This window comes from Grammomys surdaster, unplaced genomic scaffold (assembly GCF_004785775.1).
Source record: "Grammomys surdaster isolate TR1022 unplaced genomic scaffold, NIH_TR_1.0 65, whole genome shotgun sequence".
Lineage (NCBI taxonomy): Eukaryota > Metazoa > Chordata > Mammalia > Rodentia > Muridae > Grammomys > Grammomys surdaster.
The window spans coordinates 18,611,157-18,634,303 of NW_021604567.1; the positions used below are offsets into that span (position 1 = coordinate 18,611,157).

The 23,147-nt window shown below is 46.0% G+C and overlaps 1 protein-coding gene across 1 annotated transcript in view; it reads right to left on the minus strand.

Moving 5' to 3' along the window:
- Stk24 (serine/threonine kinase 24) overlaps positions 1-23,147 on the minus strand; it is a 92,334-nt gene that overhangs the window by 19,352 nt on the left and 49,835 nt on the right. The window contains exon 3 of the mRNA XM_028771746.1: positions 5,232-5,288. Within this exon, the coding sequence (XP_028627579.1) occupies positions 5,232-5,288 (57 nt within the window). The remainder of the gene's footprint in view (positions 1-5,231; positions 5,289-23,147) is intronic.

The window sequence follows — 23,147 nt, forward strand, 5'->3', positions numbered from 1 at the left end:
GGGGGGGGAGATGAAAGATCCATCCTACAAATTCTGTTACTCTAGAGAACCCTGACTAACATACAATCACCTACATTATGGCCCAACTCATGGCCAACTCATTTCTGGTTCATCTCATAGGTCTACCCTGGTCTACACTATAAAGGCAAGGACGTCCGTCCAGCGTGGTCTTTCTTCTGGCTACCTCCTATAACATTTGAGCCTCTCTGGCTTTCTTCATTCAGAACAGAGCAGAACGGAACAGAAAATGCCAGCAACTTTCAACTCTCCTTCACGTGATTATATCTGCAGAGAAAAACCAAACTGCTTGTATCCACTAGCCTGCCAAAATTATTGGCAATTCTAAGCACAATAAGAACCGAATGGTGCACACTCTTCCAGGCTACGGTCGGGGACACACCGACACGCAACACGCCTGCTTCTTCATGTCTACCCGTATTCACAGAATTCACCAGTTTTGATTTTCAGAAAGAAGAAAACACACACTGCTCTTGTCACTTGAGAGAAAGAGAACGCAGAGACGGTTCCTATTCTCAAAAACAGAATGGTGTCCGGGGCTGCAGCAAGACCTCAGCCACCACGAGGTCAGTGCTATGTGGCCACACTGGGCCCTGGGCTGCCTGCTTCTGTCCTCATGCCTAAACTCTTTCTTCTGAAAGCTGCTTTTGATGGTGGTGCTTCACCACAGCAACAGAAAAGTAACTGGAACAGCGAAAATGGACTTTATCCCATCTACAGGTAACTTCGAACACCCTCCCCCTTACACACACACACACACACACACACACACACACACACGAACGCACACGTGCACAGACACACACACAGCCTCCATTCTTCCTCTGTCAGACAGAATACTGTCATCCGGGCACACAGTTACTCAACTACTGACCATCTTGGGTTCCACGTCATGTGGCCTGATGACTCCACTCTAACCATGGAGTGTGAGCAGATGTAGCACATGTCCACTCCTAATCTTACCTTGCACAGGAACACAAGAAGCCCTAAATGATCATACATGTGGGAGGGAAATCCACTTCCATCTTGTGAGCACTGCTGTTCTAGAGTGCCAACAGCAGCTCACCCTAAATATACCCCCAAACTGCCATCTGATTTTCTAAAACTATGTTGTATGTTCACTTTTAAGTTGGTTAAACATCTCTGCTTGGTTAAGTAAGCCATTTATACAGCGAAGTTCCTTCCTAATCAGATCTCAAGGCTGGCCAGCCTTCAGGTTCTCTGGCAGCAGACTGCCTGATCTTCTAATCAGCTAAAACGTCTTCTTCTCACGGCTCTTCAATGTTCTTTGTCCAGCTCTCCCTTCCTCCCACCCTCCTTCCCTGTGCATCCTCAAATGCAGCTCCACACAGACTCTACTCCTTGATGGGAGAGCACTCTGCTCTGTGCACTGACTCTACCCCACAGAAGTTAACAAGCCCTGGGCTGCAGAGCACGGTCACGCTCTCCTAGGTCATGGCACCTTGGAGGTAACAGTCTGGTCAGAGATGACAGACAGCAGATTCAGAGTACATGCCAAAGATCAAGAGTGAGGGCTGGAGAGATGGCTCAGTGGTTAAGAGCACCGACTGCTCTTCCAGAGGTCCTGAATTCAATTCCCAGCAACCACATGGTGGCTGACAACCATCTTTAATGGGATCTGATGACCTCTTCTGCTGTGTCTGAAGACAGCAACGATGTATTCATATAAATATAATAAACAAATAAATCTTTAAAAAAAATCAAGAGTGAGCAAGGGGTCCTACAAATATTTTAATTTAATATTTAAATTTTAAATAAAAAAAAACAGATCAACAGACTGAGCACATTCAAATATACGCCTGTTCTATACTCATTGCTCTTAATGTCTGAGCTGTCTTGTCAATCTGTCCTTCATGCTGGATCTAGAGCATAGAGGGAGTAGTTTTCTCTTTCTTGAGCAAAGCTGGTCACAGCAGTATCAGGACAGTCACCTTGTCCCCACAGGCCCTCAGAGAGCTCTTGCAGGCACAGGCTAACTCCACATCAACTAGAGAGACAATAAATAAAGCCAGTTTGAACTTTCCAAAGAAATGGCCCTCAACTTCATTCATGCAGTGTTCATTAAAATGCATAGAGACCCTGTCAAAATAATCCTGATTTTTTTCCCCAATATTCAGAACATAATTGCCACACCCCATTACTGAAGTATTTTTTCCTTTTTCCTCTTTGAGAATTTGGGAGTTAAAAAAAAAAGAGAGAGAGAGAGAGAGACAGAAATGTGATAAAGATGGGAAGAGACAATCAAGTAGGAGGCAGAAGAACAGCACCAACAGGCCCCAGGACAAGACGGCAAGGTCCATAAATCCAGCCCCACTCAGCCAGGAGCTGCCACGCCCTTTCCACACCCATTCACACAGAAGGACAAATCCCAAAAGGAATGCCATTTCTTTTCATTGAAAATGTTTATGTGGATGGTGGGGTCCAGGGACTCTCAAACCACATGCAAAAAAGTGGCTACCTCTTTCTGCATTTTCCTCTAACTGTGATTTCTAAAACTGCACAGAAATCAACTCAAGTAAATTTAATTACCGTACTTAGAGGCCCAGAACAGCTGCTCTAAAGGGCTGTCTGTCAGACAGACAGAGTCCCTACAAACAACTCAGTGTGTGCCACAACTTAAATTCACGGTGGATAATAGTCAATCTAATTGCACAATAGGAAGCAATTTTCTACATTCCTGTATTGCCCCCAAGAGTGAAGAGTTTTTTGTGCAGTGTGGATATTTATAGAAAGGACCATGAAATACACTCAGCTGATTTTTTTTTCCCATTTAATGTCACAGCTTGGCTTTATACCATATTAACTTGTTCTTGAAATTTTTGCTTTGAACAGTATTTTAAAGAATCTTTATGGTTTGCAACAATGGGCAATTTCTTCAATTAGTGTACTAGCTTTCTGGAGAGAAATGTCCTTTTAAAAGTTTATCCTCTAAGGAAACTACATGGTGCTGTTGCTTTAAGAAAGGAGCTGTTCCCCAGGGTCTAAACCACCAGCCTGGGAGCACTTAGGGAGGGATCCATGGCTTCAGCTGTATATGTAAGAGCGGAGGGCCCTGCTGAGCATAGGTGGGAGAAGAGAGCCTTGGCCTCATGAAGGCTGGATGCCCCAGGGGGTGGGAATTTGAGGGTGGGGAGGTGGGAGTGGGGGGTAGGTGGGGTACATCCGCAGAGAAGCAGGAGGAGGTGTGAGGGGATAGGGTAAGGGGACAACATATGAAATGTAAATAAAACATCCAATAAAAAAAAAAGAGAACTTTCATAAACAAAAAGTTTTAACACAGAAGTGTATTTATAACTATCAATAAAGTATTAACAAATGTAAAAAAAAGAGCTAAAAAAATTATATGGTCTCAAAGAGGGTGAGGGGAAATCTCCTTCCTTAGAAAAGTTCTGGGAGACCTCCTGCATCATCACCTCAGCATGAAAGACTCACCTTTAATAGCTAAAACCAAGCATTCAGCCTGTCTGGGGATCACCACTCACAAACCTACCCAGTACAGGGGTCAGGAGTACAATTACTTTAATGCTGGTGCATGTAGGTGTTATGTGTGCATGCCTGTGTGAGTTTTTTGAGTGTGTGCCTGAGTATGTTTGGAGTCCAGCAATCAACATCAGGTATCATCCTCAAGCCCTTTCTCTATCATATTTTTGGATACCAGGTCTCTCACTGATTTGGCAAGACTGGCTGACCAGTGAGCCCAGGCTCTTCCTGTCTGTGCCTTGCTGCCCTGGCATGCAGACAGGCATCTCTGGTACCAGAGTGATAGAGCCTTGAACTCAAGTCCTCACACTTGCACAACAAGCACTTCACCAATGACGCATCCCCTCAGGCCTCAGCCACAGTGCTTTGAATGCATGGACACAGCAGAAACAGAAGACAAGCACCAGGCAACAGTGTTTCAAACACATGGACACGATGGCCACAGAAGACAAGAACCGAGCAACAGTGTTTCTAACACATGGACACAAAAGACAAGCACCAGGCAACAGTGTTTCTAATGCATAGACACAATGGCCACAGAAGACAAGAACCGAGCAACAGTGTGTCTAACACACGGGCACAAACCAGGCAACAATATTTCTAATGCATAGATACAATGGACACAGAAGACAAGTGTAGCAACAGTGTTTCTAACACATGGGCACAATGGACACAGAAGGCAAGTGTGGCAACAGTGTTTCTAACACATGGGCATAAACCAGGCAACAATATTTCTAATGCATGGATACAATAGACACAGAAGACAAGGGTAGCAACAGTGTTTCCAATGCATGGACACAATGAAAACTGTTTCAGGATAACAGAAGCCACATTTTATGAGTACCCCACAAAGGCCAATGTGAAACTGGGTATCTCCCTAACTTCCACTTCCCAGTCTGTGGGCTGACCGACCTAGAAGGTAAGTCCAGAGAGGAGACAACACTGAGTCAAGCCAGCTCTGTTCTGATGCCCCATGGACACTCACTGGCAAGATCACAGGTGACCGGCCATGTGTACAACATCTTGTCTGATGACCACTTTTTTAACATCTAAAGCCATGCCTTAAGAATCACACAGTGACTCCGGGGATGAAAAGGCCATGAGCTTATGGGGAGAGCTGTTAGTCTGAAATATGTAAACCACGGTGACAGGGCCAGAGAGATGGTTCAGCAATTGAGAACATTTGCTGCTCTCCAAGAAGACTCAGGTTCCCTCTCTAGCACCTACACAGAGTCTCACAACAGCCTGTGAGTCCAGTTCTAAGGGATCTAAAGCCTTCTTCTGAACTCTGCAGGCACCTGGCATTGAAGTGGTGTACAGACATACATGCAGGTACACCCATACATATACAATAAAAATAAAGGGAAAAAACATGGTGCCTATTACAGAAGTAATAGCTGTTCTGCTAGAAGTTTGTAAATTGGGTCTGAAAAATACACTAGCCAAGCGGTCTTAAATAAAATAATTCTAGGTAAAAGCCTTCATTGCTGCTACATATTAGATTATTGGTTTTTAATGAAATGACTCCCTCTCCCAATGGCCTCCAAAACAGGCCTGTAACTTTAAGTTCTGTATAAGAAACAAAAACAGGTTAGGGATAGTTTTATGCTTCTGTAAGGAAAGAGTGAAGTGGCTAGTGTTCCTGTTCAAACCAGCAGTGAGTAAGAACAAGCCAAGGTATGTAAGTACAGTACAGCCACAGTGGTACTTACCAGATCCAGGGCAGAGCCTCCACCAAGATACTCCATGATTATCCACAATTTAGTATCCTGCAGAAGCAGAAACAACAGGGAGTTAGTTTTTAAAGAAGGAAATTATTTGTTAAGCGGAAAGAATACTTTGCTATTATTTTAGACCCACACATTTTATAAACACCAACCAAAAGCACAGTGTGTAAATAACAACTGCACAAAACCACTACACACACAAAACCCTCCTGCAGTATCTTGAGTGCAGGACTGGCATAGAGCCTGTTAGAGAACATGACTGAGGGCATTTCCATCTTGAAACCACTTCACTGGGTGTCCCACACAGCCCAGCTTGAAAACCTAGAGACAAGTCAAGACTTGTGAGCAGCACACAGACAAGAACAGGACACTTCCCAGCCATCATCATCATCATCCTTCTCCAGCCCTGACAGCTCAGAGCAGCCCAGCTTCCCCCAGTACCTAAGGCAGCATCTGTAGTTCCTGACACTCACATAAGTCACCAAATGCTCTCTCCAGCCCCCTGTACCTGTGTGTGACTGTGTTCTCTTCTAAGGCCTCTCTCAAAGCTACTCTGTCCTCACAGTTCCCAGAGTTCTCTGCAAGGGATATGCATATCTACTGGTTTGGGTGCCAAGTGGATTCTGGAATCAATGCCCCAAAGGTTCAAATGGTCCTCATTGCTTATGTCATTAAGGGAGCTTTTGTACTCACTGGGGTTGGGCTGGGGACAGACACACAGATGTTCCTTTTCTGAGTTCTTGTCCCTCTGGGACAACACTGCACCTTGGTTCTGGAGTATAACCTACCCACCGTGTGGTTCCCACCACAGGGATCGAGCCTTTGTTGTTCAAGATAGGAAAATCCCCCTGCATTCCCTCTACTTGACTTGAACCAACTACCATCTATCTGTCTGGCATTCATTTCAGATCGAGTGATGGCAGTCCTCTCTACCAACGGAGAGGAAGCATGTTGGCCATGTGCCAATGTCAGGGAGGTACTAATGCACAAGCTACGTCAGCAGTCGGTCCACCATTCGAGGTTAATCCTAGACAGCCCTAGTGAAGTCTTTTAATGCTCTAAGAATACTTTCTCAAGCTTTTTAAGGAGTGGGCTTATTAACATATAAAGGCCAAGTCCAGGCTGGGGAGAGGCAAAGACAGAGCTTTGGCAGGGAGTCTGAATCTATACAAACATGATGTTTATTCTCTGTTGTGGCTACTGGAGAAGGGCCTGGCTTGGACTCCCAGAAACTTCAGTAGAAGGGAGGATAAGAACAAAGTATGGCATACATGTGTGTAAATGCCAAACTAAACCCATCGGTCTGTGTGCTAACCTAGAAGAGGAGGGGAAGGAGGATGAAGGGAAAGGAGGAGGCAGCGGTATCCTGGGCAGAGGAGCTCTTGTGTGAGCCCAACATTTCCTTCTTGGTTCACAAAGTCTACAAGCTTCCACTGGCCCCGCCCACTCTCAACTGGCCCCGCCCACTCTTCATTGGCCCCTCCCACTGCACTGGGCCCCCTCCTCTGTCAGGCCAGAAAACGTCCTAACTATAGCCCCAATTGCTGCTTTCTCTTTCCTATTCAGAGATGGGGACTCATAAGCCTGGCTCACCTCCCCATTTTGAGGAGGACAGAGTTACCTTGGACATTAGGGTACAGCAGAGTTACTATTGGAAGCTGCTGGTTTCCTCAGGGGACAGTTCTAAACCCATGGTCACAATGTGATCTTGGTTAAATTCTGTGGGCCTCAAACTAAAGAGACAGAGATGTGGGAAAGGGATTCTGTGTGGGAAGAATGAGGAGGGGGGAGGGAGATTAGAGGCCAGGGCTGTACAGCAACGTGAAAGCACTTTATACATGTTTGAACTTGCCAGAAAAGGAATTCAATAGACTTGCAGTTTTTTTTAAAACAGGAACAAGCGAGAGTCCTGTCTTAGAACCTGCTGGTGTGCACAGAATCACTGCACAGCCAACTCTGTACCCCAAGGCTCAACACACGCATTCACAACACCCACACTGGAGGGGGCGCCTGAAGTTAGCCATCAGTTGGGATCCTCTACCAGTTCCACCCACCAATGACTCTCAAACAAGAACTCATCAAAAGGTATACACCCGTTCCGTCCGCTAGTGTCTATGGGTTCCAAGACCCAAGCTGGTATCATACAATCCAAGGGTGCTCAAGTTCCTCCTGCAAATGGCCTGTCTCAGGTAACCCCCACACAGCTGCCCACATCCCTTTATCATCTCTAGGCTGAACGGCCCCTCATGGCAACAGTGATGTAAATGCTTAGGGAAGAATGAATGTCTGGGAGAAGCCTGCACACCCATAGTATATGCAACAACAGCCACCCCAGAGAACACTTGCATCAGAAAGCCAATTCAACCCCACTCACCAAGCCAAGGGTGACCCCTGCAAACTAAAACTGAAGCAGGAAGACTGTCCAGTCCACCAGGAGACATTAGGCAAGTCAATTAAATCCCCTGAGCTTCAGCCTGGTGTGGTGGCGCACCCTTGTAATCCCAGCATGGAGTAGGGGGAGGCGCTGACACAGGAAGACTATGAACTCAAAGGCCAGCCTGTGCTATAGAATCAGTTCCAGTCAGGAGGTGAACCTAGGCCACAAAGTCCTTGTTCATATGTTCTCCCCTCCTCGCGTGCGCTCTGTCTCTCTCTCTCTCTCTCTCTCTCTCTCTCTCTCTCACACACACACACATACACACACACACACACACACAGCTCACAGAGTGCTCAAGAGAGCTGGTGAAGTTCACTAAACAAATGCTGACATCAGTCATGACATCACCCATAAATGCCTGGAAATAACCTGGTGAAACTAAATTGCCCCAATTATGAAGAATGATCACTTCAAAGCAAAATAAAACCTGGAAGTGACTCATCTGCATGGGTAAGCCTCAGGGTGAGGAGGTCTGGGGAGGCTGCAGAGACCTGCCCTGGAGAAGGACCTCACACTGGTACTACTCAGGAGGAAGAGGAGGAGGGGTGACCATGCTCTCAGAAAGCCTGGATGCCAGAAAACACAAGCAGGCTTCATAGGACAGCAACAAACGTACCTGAATTTTTTTAAGGTGATCGCCACGTAAATCAATGACTTCTCCCATAAAGGATTAAGATCAGTACTCAATCATTTTCTTAGTAAGTCAACTTAAGAGTCAAAAAATATTTTTACAGCCCTGAAGTGTATATACAGTGAGAAGAAGCTTCCCTTCCCCCCTTGGCCCCCAAGCTACCAGTCACAAGCCTACCAAATTATTATGGTGTCTTGCATATTCTCATAGACACAGCTTTAACTTACACACACAGTCTCTCTTGAACAACTAATCTAATCCAAGTCCTACAGACATCACCAGATTGCTCTGTTCACATCTGCCATCCTCCCATCAAAACTGATCAGAAAATCCAGTTCAGTTTTAAGAGGTAGCTCACCCACGGCTGCACTTCAGGATATACAGTGCCCATGCAGAGCTCCAGCCATGTCTGAGAGTGCGATTCCTCCATCAGACAGTGTATTCCTACTCATGCTCCTGTTTGGGGTTTTTTGTTGGCAGGGAGGTTTAGATTTTAAGGCAAAGTCGTCATAGCTCACAAGCCTGGAACTCCCAATTCTCCTGCCTCAGCCTCCCAGGAACTCAAGATTACAGGTGTTACTTTAACTTCTGATTTTATTGTTATGTATATCATTACATATCAATATCAATGATATGTATCATTACATATCATGCACCCGAAAACCCACCTCTATCCTCTGAAGTCCTAATAGGTGCTTAGAAACTATTTTTGCTGAAAAGCACTGACCCCTCACTTGGGCATATAAGACAATTAAAAGCAGGTTAAATTAAAACAATTAAGACAATTAAAACTTGGCATTTCTACTTCGATTCTGTGTTTGTCTGTGACAGCCCTGGAAAGAGAGAAGACATTTTTAAGAGAGATACTTCATGATACCAGACTACTGAAAACAATGGGCCTCAAAGACTTGAGATTCCCCCAGATACTGAGATGGCAAGGAGTGTGCTGGTCAGGAGGAGGGACCTGTCTGCCAGGAAGCATTCACACATGACAACTGCACAGGCGACCTTGAAAGACAGACTGCCACTAAGACAGCGACAGGGTCCATGATGGGCGAGACCATGCCTGACAGGAACTGCTTAATTCTGTGTGCTTCTGACCTTCTATTTTTCAATCTAAACATGTCAGTGCCCAGGCTCAAAGGTAGACATGAGATTCTGGGGTTGGAGTGACTGAATAAATCACCTTTCTCTGTTTCTCACACTTGTGTCCTTGGTTGGTGCAAAGAAAATGGGTCGTCAAACCCAGACTCCTGGGACTGACAGAGCCAGGCTTTGACCCCAAGAACCCAGGAACCCCTAATCTGCTTTACTTGGTCAGGCTCCTGCTTGATTCCGGTGTACACATGGAAATCACTCATCCCAAAGCCAGTGACACCTATCCTACCTCGTCCTCCTTTCAGGCCAGCACAGAGAGCTGCCCTAAACCTGCCATCACTTCACAGAACACGAGAACCACCTGTACTGGGGAGGCTGTGCTCTAGAACAAGGGCCATCCTTCCTCAGGCCTGGGCTGGTCCCCTCAAAGATGGCTACACAACAACTTCTGGACTACACTGCAGAACCAGATCTGAGTTAAAGACCAGCCAGACTACTTAATTACGTACACATCCTCCTTGCCCTTGGCCCCAGCTCTTCCTCTTTTTAAAGCCAGAACCCCAAAGACCATCTTAGGGTCACTGAACCACTTTTCTGTCCCTCCTCCCAAGGCAAGCTTGGTTAAATCCCTATCCCACTTGAGTCGCACTTTGTATTGCCACGCTGTGAGTTTCTTACTTTGAAGCACCTCAGATTTCCAACTTCTAGCGCTGCTCACCATGTACTTGGATGTGGCATCCGAGACAGGCATTGGTCGCTGCTTACTCCCTACATAGGAAAAAGCAGAGCTCAGGAAATGTTTGTGTTTTCTTAATGTACAGTTGAACTTCAGCACACAGCAAAGAGTCATGTGCCCGGTCCAGAACAGCTCTGGGGGCACACCTGACTGGGGCAAGGAAGGAATGAAGAAAATAAACCAGATACATGGGCAGGGAAAAGCTAGAGGTCAGGACTGAGCTCTGATAAAGAAACCACAGCACCCCGTGTATTATATACAGTTGAACAGGGAGGTGGGATTACTGCTGAACATGAGGAAGGGTTATTACGTACTGCTAAACAAGGATGTAGTCTTAGTTACTTCAGTAGGAGCAGTCTCTGTAGGAGAGCAGTCTTCAGGCCCTAAACATCTGGCAGGAGAAAATCATGGTGGCATCATCTGAACATTTGCACATGGAGGGGGGAGGGATAGGAGACACAGACAGACAGACAGACACACGCACGCACGCACGAACGCACGCACGCACCACGCTTTGCCAGTCTCACTAGATTGGGACTATGGGATCCCTGACATGGCTGTGCCCAGGCCAACAATACACAATTATGTAGGGCTTCCTCCACATCACACGTATTACTACACCTTTCTGCAACTGCTTTATTTATATGCTTCGCTCTTCTTTTCTGTTGGAGTCTCCATATTTTTTTCTTTTCTTTGTAGTACTGTGTGGATTGAACCTCACTATGCCAAACAACTGCTCTACCACTGAGATACATCCCCAGTCCTGGCTCTTCTTAAAACATACCAACTCTAACATATTAGGGAGATCAGCCACAGCACAGGATGTTCCCATTTCTCTCTATCTTGGTAGGGTTTGCCTGAAGACATGAATTTAGCATAGGCACAAAGCAGTCCTGACATTGTAGGCCAATGTGCTTGGAATGATTCCTGAGAACGGGAGCATGGTGACTGAAAATGGGGTTCCCACACTAACCTACAAACAGGGGTGCAGAGAGAGTGCAGGCGTTGAGAACACTTGGCCTGCAAGCATTAGGATCAGACTGAACCAATCAGCTGTGTAACAAGCGAGACACCGTGTACAAGGCTTTGACTACAGTTCAGAGGGAAACAGAGACAGGAGAGTAGCTGGGACTTGTTGGCTCCCAGCCCCAGATTCGGAAGGGACCTGACTTCTAACTAACAGCTGAAGAGCCATGAAGGAGGGCATCCCACGTGCACCTCTGGCTGCCGTGCACGGGCAGAGACGCACGGACTCAGAAACCCCTGTGTGCATGTGAGTTTGTAAATCTTAAATGGAGTCCAGATCAGGATAAATGAGCCAGGGCAGAGCCCCCACAGTGAATAATGCAAAGGCTTTCCAGCAGGATCGGGATGAGGGATCCACTTTATAAATGCACTGTACCCTGAAGGCCTCTCAGTTCATTAATAACAAAATGGTAAGACACGTGACTAAGGGTTTGATTGAGCCCAACTCGGGACTGCAGGCTTTAGGATATGGATTTTGTTTAAAAAAAAAAAAATACGTGAACGAATGAAAGATGTCCCTTGCTCGGAAGATGATCATGGACATGAGTCCTGTAGCCTGGTCTGAAGACAATCTCTGCCCTTCCTAGATGTCACCACCACCCACTTGGTGAGTTCACACCTCACTTTCCTCCTGTGTGCTCCAAATTCCACAGCATCCACCTTGGCATGGTGCCAATGGAGATGAGGTAAGACAGACCCTGGCATGTGAGTAATGCCCACAAACTTAACTCCTATTTCTGCAATAGCTCAAGTGTCCCTTCTACACCCTGGGACCATGGCAGGGCAGGCTGTGGGACCCTGGCAGAGGCCCAGCTCTCCTGCTCCTGCCCCTGCTCTCCTTCACTGTCCTCAAAGGCTTTCTCTTGCTCAAGTTTCCAGTGACTCGCCTGAGCCGGCCGTTCTGAACTGGTGGGTCTCAACCTTTACGGGTGAGGGGGGCCACATATCAGATATGTGCATAGCAGTAGCAAAGTTACAGTTATGAAGTAGCAACAAAATGATTTTATAGTCTGGAGTATCCACAACATGAGGAGCTGTATTAAAGGGTTGAAGCGTCAGGAAGGTTGGTAATCACACCGACCTAAGCACTGCACAGCTGAGCACTGTGGAATGGGGGATTGCAGACTTGGCTTTGTGAGTCTCTCAGGTTTGGAGTTGGGATTTTTGTCTGTTTGATTTTGAGTTTTTGAAACAAAGTCTCACATTACCTAGGAAGGCCTCAAACTCCCCCGGGGATAACCTTGAACTCCTGACCCTCCTGACCTCTGAGTGCTGGGATTACAGGCTAGCTATGCCTTACTCAGCACTGCCTGGGTAATTATGATATCGCTGAAAACCTAATGCACAGTCTTCACTGAGAGGTCGTAAGAAGCAGCTCCTGGCGACCCACTTTGTGTTTCCCTAGCAGATGTCGTTAACCCACAAGTCTGGTGCTGCCCCACAGGGCTCCGGAACCACAGCCCATTTACCTCCCTAGAACTAAGCCTTTCCTTTCATCAACAAGCAGTCTGTTGCATAATATGATTAAGATTCTGACCTCCTGCCACATCTCATGTCTCAGGAACACAGCAGCTTTAGAATAGAAAGCATCTCTGTAGTACAACCACAACAAGGTTCAGACCCCGGGCTGGGGTTTAGATCTGCAAAACATGCGTGTGTCGGGACAAAAAGAACTATAAAGTCCACTGATACTTATTTTAAATTCTAGGTAACACCAGGCTGGAAACAGCTGCATTTTTGTAAAATATTTAGCCTAAGATTTTATTTCCATCCAACTTTCTAGATTAAAAAAAAAAACCAGCAGATGACTGCCTGCCACACGTCTCCAGGGACCTTCTTCAATTACACTAGAACAGTGTGTTCAGGGGAGAAAGAAGAATGCTGGACCCAGCCTCAGAAACAGCACAAAGCGGAACTTTTGTATCTCCTGGGCACTGAGCCTGCCCCGTAACTGATTGTGAAATAAGTATTCCCTTGTGCTCTCAAAGCAAGATGTCCTTGCTGGCGTTGATCTACCAGAGCCAAGTGAGGAGCTCTGCTTTGTCCCTGGTCACTGTGGTGGTACCGTGGCCATTTTCATTTTCTCCAGGACAACGGTAAAGTTTGAAATTTACTCCTTCAGAAAACACACACGTGACTCCCATCCCGGCAGCTGCAGCTGTGCCTGGCAGTCATGGACATAGCTGGTGACGTCCAAATGATAACACTGAAGAGAGGGACTGCCCTGATTGCAGCACATGAGCGGGCAGGGTCCCCTGGATTCCCACACAGCACCAATTTTAAGTGTTACACGGAGGCACCAGCTCTGGAAGAAGGGCGAGCATGAGCTGTGAGAAAACTCATCTCATCCTCTCCATGTGCAACCGAGAACTGCTCTGGTGCTCACCACAGGCATGGGATGAGGCTTCTGTTCACTGTCAGGTCAACTCCAACTGTATCCACAGAACCATAGAGGACAGGAAGGCTTCTGCACAAGAAGAAAGGTGCCCAGTATGGCTGGCCCTTAAACCTGCTGCCACAGGTCTCCACGTAACCACGACAACCCAGGGCCTATTAGACTAAAGCCATCCATTTCCTGTATGCACACAGATGGCCAACTTGGCTATTCTCAAGAACACTGTGCCAAGCCGAACAGTAGGGATGTGTATCTTTAATCCCAGCACTCAGGAAGCAGAGGCAGGCGGGTCTCTGTGAATTCAAGGCCAGCCTAGTCTACAACATGAGTTCCAGGACAGGCAGGACTGTTAGAAAAACTGGAGGGGCACAGAGGGAAGGAAGGAGGGAAGGAGAGAGAGGGGGTGGGTGAGGGAGGGGGAAGGGTAGAGATGGAAAAAGGGAAAAGGAACGAGAAAGAGGAAAAGGAAAGGGGGAGGGAGGGAGGGAGGGAGGGAGGGAGGGAGGGAGAAAAGAAAAAGAACACTGTACCCAAAACAGAATCCAACTTACCCTCATCTGTGAACATCACCATTGGAGAGCCCTACATCTGCCCAAGTTCATAAAAACCTGCCTGCATGGCCTCCTCTCAGACTTGGTGTATTTGTAGGATTTAAATAAAATATTAAACTCAAAGCCAGAGTTTACCAGATTCTTGGAGCCAGCAGGATAACAAAATATGTAAACAAGCAGCATGGAAACGAGACAAGCATTTGGAAGTAACCCTAAAATAGTGTTCAAAATAAAATAACCAGCCAAACGTCTAAGAAAACACCCCAGGCCATTCAGAGTTTCATAGCTGGATGGTGGATCCTACAATTTCCTGGCCCCGGCATTCTCTCCGTGTAACACATCTGCAGCGAGCTGCGGTGAGCCTGGCATAGTTAGAAGCACATACCAAACAGAAATCTCAGCCCTAGCACACTGCCCCCAGGCAGACAGGCTCTTCCTGATCACCGAGCAGGTCCCTCCTGCAAACCCATGTGGTACACTGGTTTTCCACAGCACTCTCTACACCCAGACCAGTCACCTCCTGGCTCCCTTCTTCAGGGCTCAGCTCCAAAGCCACCCACTTCCTTCCCTGTGGCCACTCCTAACCTGAAAGCCACAGTCCAGTCTCTGCCTTGATATACCCAACTTCCTCACTGTGCACACCACAGCCCGACCTACTGCCAACTTTAGAGTTCAGTTTATGATATCCCTCTGTCTAACTGGAGAGTCATGAACAGAATCCATGGTGCACGTTTCCTTCCCCACTAACAGATAGATCATAGAGAAACCTCCTGTCTGTTTCCTTTATCTGCCTTCCATACAAAGGAGAAAAGGCTCTGGACCCCTTCCAGAGTGATATGGATCAGATATGACAGGGGAAGACCACCTGGAGATCTTGAAAAATAAAATAGAGAAAATTAAACAAGACAGGTAAATTGACCCGCTGATTCCTCAACACGGGAACAGTCCAGTAGCTGGCTTTGACATAAAAATGTCTCTAGCCAAAATGTCAGCTGGAATGAGACAATAAATCTTGTTGGTTGTGGAATCCTTAAGACTCTTCATGCCCTCCTTCATATGCCATGAATGAAGATTTGTTACAATTGGTTATTAGTAAAATTAACTAATAAAAAAAGATAGTTGTCTTTCACCTGCTCAAACAAGGAGCAAAAATTCTTTTTGTTGTTGTTTGGTTTGGTTTGGTTCCTTTGGTTTCCTTTGGTTTGGGTATCTTCTTAGGTTATTTTACAAATTATAGATTGGGTGTCATTTTATGGGATAACTTGGGGATGGTCATAATTTTGAATAGGGAGGAAGTAGATGGATGGCTTACTAAATTTATACTTAAAAAATTGTGCAGCCACAATCTTTCATTGGTAGAAATCTTTGTAACTGATGTAAAATTGAAGTTATAATTTCTTATATTGGTACAGAATTTATATATTGATATAAAATTGAGGTTTTTATTGGTATAAATCTGTGTATTGATACAAAATTTGAAATCAATATTGTTACTCTTAGATAGGCATTGTGTCTATGCAACTCATTTAAGAATACAAGGCTTTGACCCAGTCCTTCTATAGCTCCTATTACAAACTGTTTAAGATGATTAAGTAATACAAGTGAAGGGCCAGATAGTAAACTCATGGTTAGTTAAGGGCCAGATAGTAAACTCACTGACTTAATTATAATAAAGTACTTTCAATGTACTCAAATAGAAATGGCTGAGTAGTTAAACAGTTCAGAAATATATGTATATATCTGGTTATATTATATGTAGTCTTCAAAAACATCAGAAGTCCATAGAATCTGACATTTAATCATTTCATTATTAGAAATTTTGACTAGAGACATGTCTGCTCCTGACAGTACCCCTTTCACAGTCCAAAACATCTTCACCTCCAGGCGAGGTTGCCTACTGTGGCAAGGTAGCCACAGGACAGAAATTGTTTATTTCATCTACAGACCAAATACTGTCCAAAAGGACAAACTGATATGGAACAGTCAACGACTAATCTCTGCCAAGACAGGGTAAGCTAGTCTTTTATAACCCTACTTCATTGCTGGGTCTGCCAAATGCCTCTGGGCCAAAGGCTGAAGACAGATGCTCCAACGCTGTAAGAAATTAGGGGACTGTCCAGGTAGTCAGCTGTCTCTACAGTTGTTTAAGTTTTAAAAGCTGTGTCATTCTTCCTATATACTCAGGTAATATTTAAATCACTCTCAGATTTCTGACAGGGTTGAAGACTAACTATAGTCCCATTAGCAAACTTAAGTTGTTTAACATCAAAAGACATGATATAGAATTTAAAACATGGTTTTCAGATGGTGTTACAGGCTAAAATCTAAACATAATTCAGGTATAGAATTGTAACTCTTTAATAAAGTTAGGAATGACGGTAGGGTACTTTATCTAATTGACAAATACGGTGGACTGGATGGTAACTGTACACCATACGCTATGGTTTACATAATTGTTGAGGTTGTGCTCAATTTACATCTGAGAGAAGAGTTTTCTTTTTTTTTAATTTGTACAGAAAAGGTAAGGTGTTGGAAATTAGTTCTATTGCTTTGATTCAATCGGGAATCTGCATGATCAAACGTAAAGGTTCTTGTCCCTGATTGGTTTTTGATTAATCAGTAAAGATGCCAACAGCCAATGGCTGAGCACAGGGCAAACCCTTAAGAGTTGCACAGGCAAGGACGCAGAGACAGGGAGGAATCGCCATATGACTCAGGGAAGGAGGATAAGACGCAGGAGTGGCAGGAGATAAAGCCACCCAGCCATGTGAGACTTTGGGTAAGTGGCCATTGACACTTCCTTGATTGGGCCTGGGGTAGCAGGGGAAGCTTTTGGGGTAGCTAAGGCACTTTAAAAATAAGATAGTGTGTGTGTGTCTTTCACTCATGGATCGAAACATAGCTCCTGGGCAGATGCATGTGCAAACTACCAGGAACACAAAGCGGTATAGCTAAAACTCACCACTACACCCTAGTGACCACGAATCTACAACACAGGCCAAGCTTGGTCTCAAACCATGTAGTGTTTACTGCAAATTACCTGACAGCTTCTGAATTCGAAAGACATAGCTCAAGAGACACACACCCTGCCAGCCGACACACGTCAGGCTTTTGCTCAGCCTTGTAGTGAATTCTGTGGACATCAAATCCTAGGTCTTGTCTTATTACTTGCTGGGCAGTCAGTCCCTCATGAGGTTGGTACAAAGGAAGGAGGCACCGTCTTCCTGTCCTTGGGATTATAGGTGTAGGGTCCCAAATGTGTGACCAAAACGGCATAGTAGACACATGACAGGCACGGAGCCACAGGGACAGATGCTGCAGACTAAAGCAATTACACTAACAATAACCAGAAAGGGCTAGCCTGGAACAGTGATAACTACCCACCAACCTCAACAAAGAGTGTTCTATGCCACTCCCAGTGAAAGGTTCCTATTAAATACAGAAATAAGCTAACTGTCTGCACTGGATACTGTTTGCTTGATTTTTTCTTTCTTTTTCAATGCGTTTATATATTTTGTAATCTCATTATGTAGCCCATGTGAGCCCCGAGCATGCATCCTCTTGCCTTAGCCTCCTGGGTAACAGAACTGCCAAGCTGTGTTGGGTATCAGGAGGGAGGTGTGTGTGTGTGTGTGTGTTTGCACTCGCGCACATGTGCATGTATACACATAGATATGGAGGCATATCCTGTGTCCCCTTCAATAGATTTCTTCTGATTAGATCTTTTAAAACCTTTTTATTATTTGGTCATTCATTTTGTGTATAAGCACAAATTACATGTGCATGCATGTACGTTTGCACCAGACTGTGTGAGAAGATCACAGGGCAGTATACAAGAGCTCAAGTGATCAAGTTTAGCAGCAAGTGCTTTTGGCTGCCTGGCCTCCGCCTTATTTTTGAGACAGTGTCTCTCACTGAACCTGGAGCTCAATTTAGCTAGAGCAGCTGGTCAGCTCAGAGATGCTCCTGTCTCCGTGATCACTCCACCTCACCCCAGTACTACGATTACGGGTGCACAGTGCTGCACACCCAGCTTCCCAAGTGAAGGTTAGAGGTCTGAACTCTACTGTCAAAGCAGTTTACCAACCAAGTCATCTCCCCAGCCCTGTATATCAGATATTCACTCGAGCAACAATCTAAGAGGGGAAGGGCTAAAGGAAAGAAAGGCTAAACTGGGGTATATTCAAATACTCAATCAAGCCCTGTCTAACTGTGAGTCAGTAAGGGCTGCTAGGTGCGCCCTGGGGACAGTGTGACCTGCAGTCTCAGGACATGGTGTCAAACATCAAGGCAGGATCATCCTTGTGATCTGCTGAATTACAAGTCATAAGACAAGCTTGCAACATTGAAGGCTGTGGACTGGTACTGAGAGGTCACTGTCTGGGAAACAGGAGCATCCTGTTCCTGTAAGCTACAACAGGGACTTTGGAGAGAACACATGAAGTTAGGAAAGCCTCCAGGAGGCCTACCAGTGCAGACTAGAAAACAAGCAGCACGTGCTCCCTGAGAGACATGAGAGTGCTCCCTCAGTCCCTCCCTCAGTACATCTGAAGGAGGGCAGGGGCAGTCATTACCTGTCACACATCCTGTGACTACAATCAGAGAGACCGCAATGCTGAAGGGCAAGCTGTGAGTGGTTTTGTAGTGGCTGTGCCTTAGCTTCCCTTCCACCGCCCCAAGGAAAATCTACTGCCAGTTTTCCTTGAAAGGAGCCTCAAAGAGGGATCCCGTATCCTTGACCTGTTCACCCGCATAAAGCTTGTATTCTTATTTTCCTTGACAGGTGGTAATTGAACACATTTGTGGGACACAGTGTGACATTTCAACAAACATCTAGGGCAGACTGGAGGCCCTGGAGTAACTACTCTTTCTCTCACCCGGTGTGATAGGTTTTGTGGTATAACACTCTATCACTCCCTCATGCTGGGGAAAGATGCAAAATTCTCTCGGCTATCAATTAAAAAAAAAATCCAGTTAACTGTTGCCAACCTCAGCTCCCCTCCTATGCTCTAGAACACTGGGAATCTTCCTCTATCCACCCCTCAAGCCCCCCCACACCTTTCCCAAGGTCTGGTAGTCGATACTCCACCATCTGAGACCAGCGTCTGAGAAGCGTTTCCATGGGGACTGATGCAAGAGTCCCAGTGTTTCCTGCCTCTCAGGAATTTACATCAAGGAGTTTGTTACATCTGGACTTGTGTTGAATTTGTGTGAAGATGTTTCTGAGGTTTCTCCTGCCTTGGGCGGGTCCCTTTACTTTCCCTGCAGGTTAGCAGAGAAGTTATGGCTGGCTCTCAGCCCAGCCCTGTGAAAAAGGGGTTCTCTGCATTTGAAGCCCCCCGCCCCCCGCCGCGTGCTCTGAGTTAAAGTGATTATCCTGTTCTCACCGACCCTCGGACATAAGCAAGGGCTCAACACACCTGTCGTGCCAGCACTGGCAAACCTGAGGCACAAACCCTGGGATCCAAAAGGAAGCCTTGTTAAAAATAAATAAAATTTTAAAAGTTCAACTGCTCTGAGGCACACCAAAAGCAAATCTCCCTGAGGGAGGCCTGTTAAGCTGTTGCCCAAGGACCTGAGGCCAAGGGAGAGGCTGAACCACAGCATGCCTGACAGGAAAGTACTAGGAGGGACAGGCAGGGAAGGTAGTAAGGAAGGGCTATGCAGACACAAGAAGCCCTGACAGAGAAAGACAGTCACAGAGCCAGACCTAAGGGCAAGGATCAACGGCTGCCCTGAAAGGGCTGAGTCACAGGCTCCCTAACTTCACACAGCTAACCAGCAGGGAAAGTAAAGCAACCCTTCCCCCCCCCCACACACACACACCCAAGGCAGGAGAAACCTCAGATATGTCTTCACACAAAATCGACACAAGTCTTGACTGAAAAGATTTACAGTGTTAGTGATACCCAGAAGCCGTTCAACTGAGATTTCGCATGTGTGCTAAACAGGTAGCAGAATGCACAAAAATTCTTCACAGTGCACCACCCAGGGAACATGACATTTTTACACTAATCTCAGTAATTGCTTCCTAGTCAATGTTTCGTGTTCCTTTATCTTTTTTTTTTTTTTTTTTTTTTGGTTTTTCGAGACAGGCTTTCTCTGTGTAGCCCTGGCTGTCCTGGAACTCACTCTGTAGACCAGGCTAGCCTCGAACTCTTGAACTCAGAAATCCGCCTGCCTCTGCCTCCCAAGTGCTGGGATTAAAGGCGTGCGCCACTACTGCCTGGCTGGAGTGAACATTTCATGTGAGGTCATAGGTTGTGGACTTTATTTGCTTAGAATTTATCTAAGCTCATGCTTGTCAGTATATGCACCGTGTGTGCATAGTGCCTATGGGGGACTTTATCTTGTCATCCAAATTTTAAACCATTTTTCCAGAGGTGGCAGCAGAGTCCTATCATCCCGGCATTCAGAGGCTGGGAGTCTGAAGTTCAAGACCCCCTCAAAACATAGACAAAACACATTTAAGGAACTGCTTCAAGCCCCCTGCCATGAAGCTCTAACACCAACCAACCCCAGCGATCATGGGGAGTTGGTTCAGGACCCCTGCATGTATGATCTTTAAGCCCCTTAGATTATATGACACACTATTCATACATAGTAGATACAGACTTGCATGTTATGACCTAAAACCATAATGGACTATCTGACACATGAAGTGACATAAATACTACACACATAAATTGTTAAAGGAGCCTGTTTTTAAAGTATGTAGATGTCCAGTACAGTATCTAAGTGTTGTATTTTTGTTACTATCCAAGGCTGAAAAGATGGATCCATGGGTGTGAACACACAGACAGGAAGGACCACCTGTCAGTGCTAAGCTAATCTCTCCACACTGGGGCTCCTAGCCCAGGTAACTTACCTGCCAAAGCACTGAGACTAGACAGATCACTTTAAGAGGGAATCTATAATCTGGACTTTGACAGAAAGATGACATCTACAGGGGAGGGGGTATCCCAGATCTAAATCCTCTCGGGAAATGCTGCATATAAAACCTTCCCGAGAGCCAGACAAACCTTTGAGAGCATGGCATCAAACCTGCGAACCCAAACATGCCCAGACTCACTCTTGCAGCTCCTACTGCATCTTCTCAGAAGCCCTGTCAGAGGTTCCAGCCAGCACCCCCATCCCAGACCAGAGCCAGCTACCTCCAGTGGACAGAAGCCAGGCACACGGCACAACAGTGTAACACAAGCCATGAGATGCATCACTCCAGAAACCCACACAACAGGACAGTGCAGATTTAAACAACAACCCAGAGTTGTGATCTTCTTGCTGGTCTCCAGACTCGTGGGATTACCAACCAGCAACATCACGCGCAGCTCACACACCTAGACTTTAAAGTTCATACCCTGATGTTCCCCAGTGGCCACCCTTCCTCACCACACACATCAACATCCACATCGGACTAGCCAACAGCCCTCCTAAGCCAACCTGGTCGTTCACACTGTTGCTTCAGCTCTAAAATGAAGACAGAGAAGGAAAGGAAACCACAACAGAGGGCTCCGATGATATTTATATCCCATTACTCACACCTCCTGTGCTTTCAAACTCAAGTCTCTAATTAACCAAAGTGACTAGAAAGAGTTCCATTTTCAGGAACTGAGATGCAGCTGGCTGGCGGCTCGCTGTAGGGCTTGAGAGAACATACTGAGTACCGCCATGCAACCACACAGAACTCAGTGCCTAAACACCGCCACGGTGAGACCTGAAACTAGCCATGTTCCCTCTCCTCAACAGCAGAGACACCCAAAAGAGGCAGAGAAGAACCCAGCAGCTACACCCACCTCCTCCAAAGGGTCAGGGAACTTTCAAATCAAAAATGAAGGTTCAGAAGAGAAAAACATACTATCTGGAAAATAAAGTGTACTCTCTCAGGGCACAGGCAACCTGAGCTGACACTCACATACCCCAGACACTCGGTTCAATTTCTAGGAGAAATTTTCCTAGTGTGTTCCTTGATCTTCACTCTGACATCCACCCTTCTGTTTCTACACCATCAAGGGTGTTCTCGGTAAGCTGCTAAATCTCCAGTAACCTCAGAAATGGATCCAGGAAACTGGCCCTGACCTCTCTCCCTCCTGCTTCAGATATGACCTTCTGCTGGGTGTACCACACAAAACTGACTGGCCTTTGCCCCCAACAACCTTCCTGGCCACCTGTCTTTGCTTCACCATACCTAAGTGGTTCTGGGGTAAAGTGTCCTCTGCATGGTAGCAAGAGCAGTGGGCAAGCTCAGAAAACAGGAATCCATTAGTCGTGAATTTTGGCTCTACAGAAATGTGAGGTCACAGAGACCCTATGGCCTTTGAATCCAAACACATGGAAATGACACACATTTGTAACTATCAGGAGGGAGCTGGCCTGGCAGTCCTAGAGCTTTCTTCACACATGGAATTCTCCTGGCAGTTTTCAAAAAGCAAATACCTGGGAGGACCTGTGGGGAAGACCACATCCTGAATACACTAGGAACCTCTGCCTTGTGTTTTCAATAAGGTAGAAACACACCTCTCCCACCGCTATTCCCCCCCCCCCCGCTAAACACGCTAGGAACTTCAACCATAAGCCAAATACTTAAATCAAGAGACCACCCCCCCTCGCCTCCTCAGCATTCAACCCAACCAGCATTTTCCAAAATCATAGTTAAATACTGATACCACTGTGTACATCTGCAGCAAGCCCAGTGTCAGGTCCAAGGAGACAGCAGAAAGGGACTCAAAACGTGTCCCTCTGTCATCAGCCGTGCCAGTGAGCCAACTTTTATTTTCTGACTATAAAAACAGAGACACAGACTTAGTTATAACTAATCTGTTATAATATTATGCCAAGTAATAGAAAACTTGGTACAATATTAAATCCTTTTAATAACCTGGCATTCATAACTGACAGTTCAGTTTGTTCCATCTGTCACTAAAGCAGTTCACAAGGCACAGGAAGGAAGGACAAGACCTACAGAGAGAGCTACTATGGGCAGTTCTAGAAAGCAAGCCTAGTTTGTCAGCTTGCTAGGGACATGCAAGA